This window comes from Mandrillus leucophaeus, unplaced genomic scaffold (genome assembly GCF_000951045.1).
Source record: "Mandrillus leucophaeus isolate KB7577 unplaced genomic scaffold, Mleu.le_1.0 Scaffold149, whole genome shotgun sequence".
NCBI lineage: Eukaryota > Metazoa > Chordata > Mammalia > Primates > Cercopithecidae > Mandrillus > Mandrillus leucophaeus.
Window position 1 is genome coordinate 2846361 of NW_012101465.1, and position 2460 is coordinate 2848820.

General features: G+C 39.3%; 1 protein-coding gene across 5 annotated transcripts in view; it reads left to right on the top strand.

The window, feature by feature from the left end:
* Positions 1–2460, top strand: part of UBE2E1 (ubiquitin-conjugating enzyme E2E 1) — a 98644-nt gene that overhangs the window by 3828 nt on the left and 92356 nt on the right. For 3 of the 5 annotated variants that reach the window (XM_011974771.1, XM_011974773.1, XM_011974772.1), the window contains exon 2: positions 535–585. The exons of the other annotated variants lie outside the window; for them this stretch is intronic. In XM_011974771.1, coding sequence (XP_011830161.1) covers positions 535–585 — 51 coding nt within the window. The remainder of the gene's footprint in view (positions 1–534; positions 586–2460) is intronic. 5 annotated transcript variants of the gene reach the window in all.

Consider the following 2460-nt stretch of genomic DNA (forward strand, 5'->3'; position numbering starts at 1 on the left):
CGGCCATGTTGGCGTCGTCACTGAGGACTCCGGGCGGGTCTGGTGTCGGGCGAGGCTTCGGACCTTTGACCTGTGGGGGGCGCCCTGCCGGGGTGGGCATGGGGGCATCTGAGGGGTGAAAGGGCCCCAAGGGGCAAGGAAGGCTGGAGGCTGGCGTCCTTCCCACGGACCGATGGCTGTGATCTCTCCGGCCTGGGGAGAGGAGGTGCAGGGGAGGAACTGAGGAAACCGGTCCGCAAGTGAGAAACTTTAAAATTAGGTCCTAAATGGAAAACACCGAGGAATAGAACTGCCCTGGTTTGCGAGGCAAGGTTGGAAGTCAAACTTCGTAGATGAGTCCAGGCCGCCTCACTACCTCCGTGAAAAGTTTTTTCCTAAACTAGGGACCTGAAGCTCTTGATGTGTAGTTTCCTCTTTGCCCAGTAGAATCCAGTGATCGCGCTTAGGTTTCTCTGCAGACCTGCACGTTACAGGTGGGAGGCTTCCACGCCTTAATGTTTCTTGTGTTTGTCTTTCTCATTTCCCCCACTCCAGAATTCAGAAGGAGCTGGCGGACATCACTTTAGATCCTCCACCTAACTGCAGGTGAGTTGCTTTTCAGATTTTTTTCATTTTTAAATTCTTATAACCATTGTCTTGGGTTTTTCTTTTTATTGTATACTTTTTCTTTTATTCTTTGGCTAATACTTGTTATGGCACTAACATCACGTAGCAGCTGAAATTTATTAATCTGAGTATAATGTTTTGATGAGCCTCTGACAAGCTCAGTACTGTTGAGGAGAAGTAATGGATTTATTTGGAATGGAGTTTTATATATATGAAACAAAACTAAAGTAAATTTAAAGGTGTATCCTTGCCTAATCATGGGTCTTTGGTATGCCATTAAGGATGATGCAAAACCTTTTAGATGCGAAGGACATTTTGGTTTGGAAAACTGCTTTGCTATAGTAATCTCTTACTCAATCTGTGCTAAGCTAAGAGAACGTAGAGTTAAACACTGGATCTTCAAAGACTCCGTAGCATATAGATTTTTAATTAGACTTTTGACAGAGCAATTCAGGAAACAATTTCTAGCTTTGATAAAGGTTTTCTTTTACATTGTGAGTTTAAACTCTTTCATGGGGGTGTTTTTTTCACTTGCTTTATTCAGACTATGTACATACGTGTGTTTCAGTTTCAAAACAAATTGAAACCAGCTTTCTAAGGGTTTGTTGATTGCAACTTTATTTAGAGAAGCCATTTTGCTACTGTTGAGTCAAGCTGGAAGACTTGATGACTTTACTAGATCAACAGTGAAGTGAGGGGTGACTTACAACTATGTATTAGAATAGAGCCATTCATTTAATGGAGGTCCTATAACTCCCATACTTTAAAAATTAAGTATAACATTTAACCTAGTTCTCAGGATCGGTGTTGGAAAGGAATGTGAGATTTCAGAAATACTCTAAACTTATTGGTAGGAGTAGAAGTTACTGACAACAAAGTATTCAGTGGCTGTACACAATTTTTAAGATGAGTGTGTGGGAATAGGTTGAAAAGCTAAATGAAATATTTTGTTTATTAACAGTGAACTTTGTAAAAAAATTAGTGGATTAAATACAAAACTATTGCCATTTTGGTTACATTCGTTCTTAATGGTGATTAGGTGTGGGATGCTTTTCGGTGAAACTTTGTCCTGTTTTGTAAGGAAAGTCGTTTTGAGTTTGATATGGTCTTAAACTATAGTTTATAATTGAAGCACTTAATCATTCTGGGGAATTCTTTCATGGCCAATAATCTCTCAAGATGGTTGAGAAGAGGAGAAACAATAAGACTTAGGCCTAACTCATTGTTTTGATGGTGGTGGTTCAAATGGAAGCCTGTAGCTTCCCTTGGTTGTTTGTGTGGAATCCGTGTACATTCCCCAAGGTAGATCTGTGCTGTCTAGTTATTGCTCCTGCGGTATTGTGGTCTCCTATATGTGTGTTATTGATAACATTGATTAAAACATATAATGACTTTCTTCTGAATAAGCACAATCAAATCTAAAATTATAAACCATTTGAAGATTTTCATGGGATTAATCATTTTAAAAAACAGCATAAGTACACTTAAGTTTCACATCATTTTAACTGAGTTTATGTGTGAGAGATTTATGCTCCTGAGGCATGTGGAACTTTTTTATCTTTGGGAAACCCTCCCAATTACCTCTTTAAGTGAAATGTTTGGGCATTACCTGTGGTCAGGGGATGCTCCAAACTGGGTGCCCGTTGGGTGATTGGTGTTAGGGAGACAAAGCTCAAAATACTAAATTTTTAGAAAAATCTCTGATTTCAGAGAAAATACGAGGCATCTTCATTTTGCAAGAGAATGTCTATGACATTGTCTTTTAACAATAAAGATGACTTTATTTTCCATTGGGGCCGTTTGAGTAATGTGAATTAAAATTTTTACTTTTGGTTGGCTTACTAATGGTGCTGT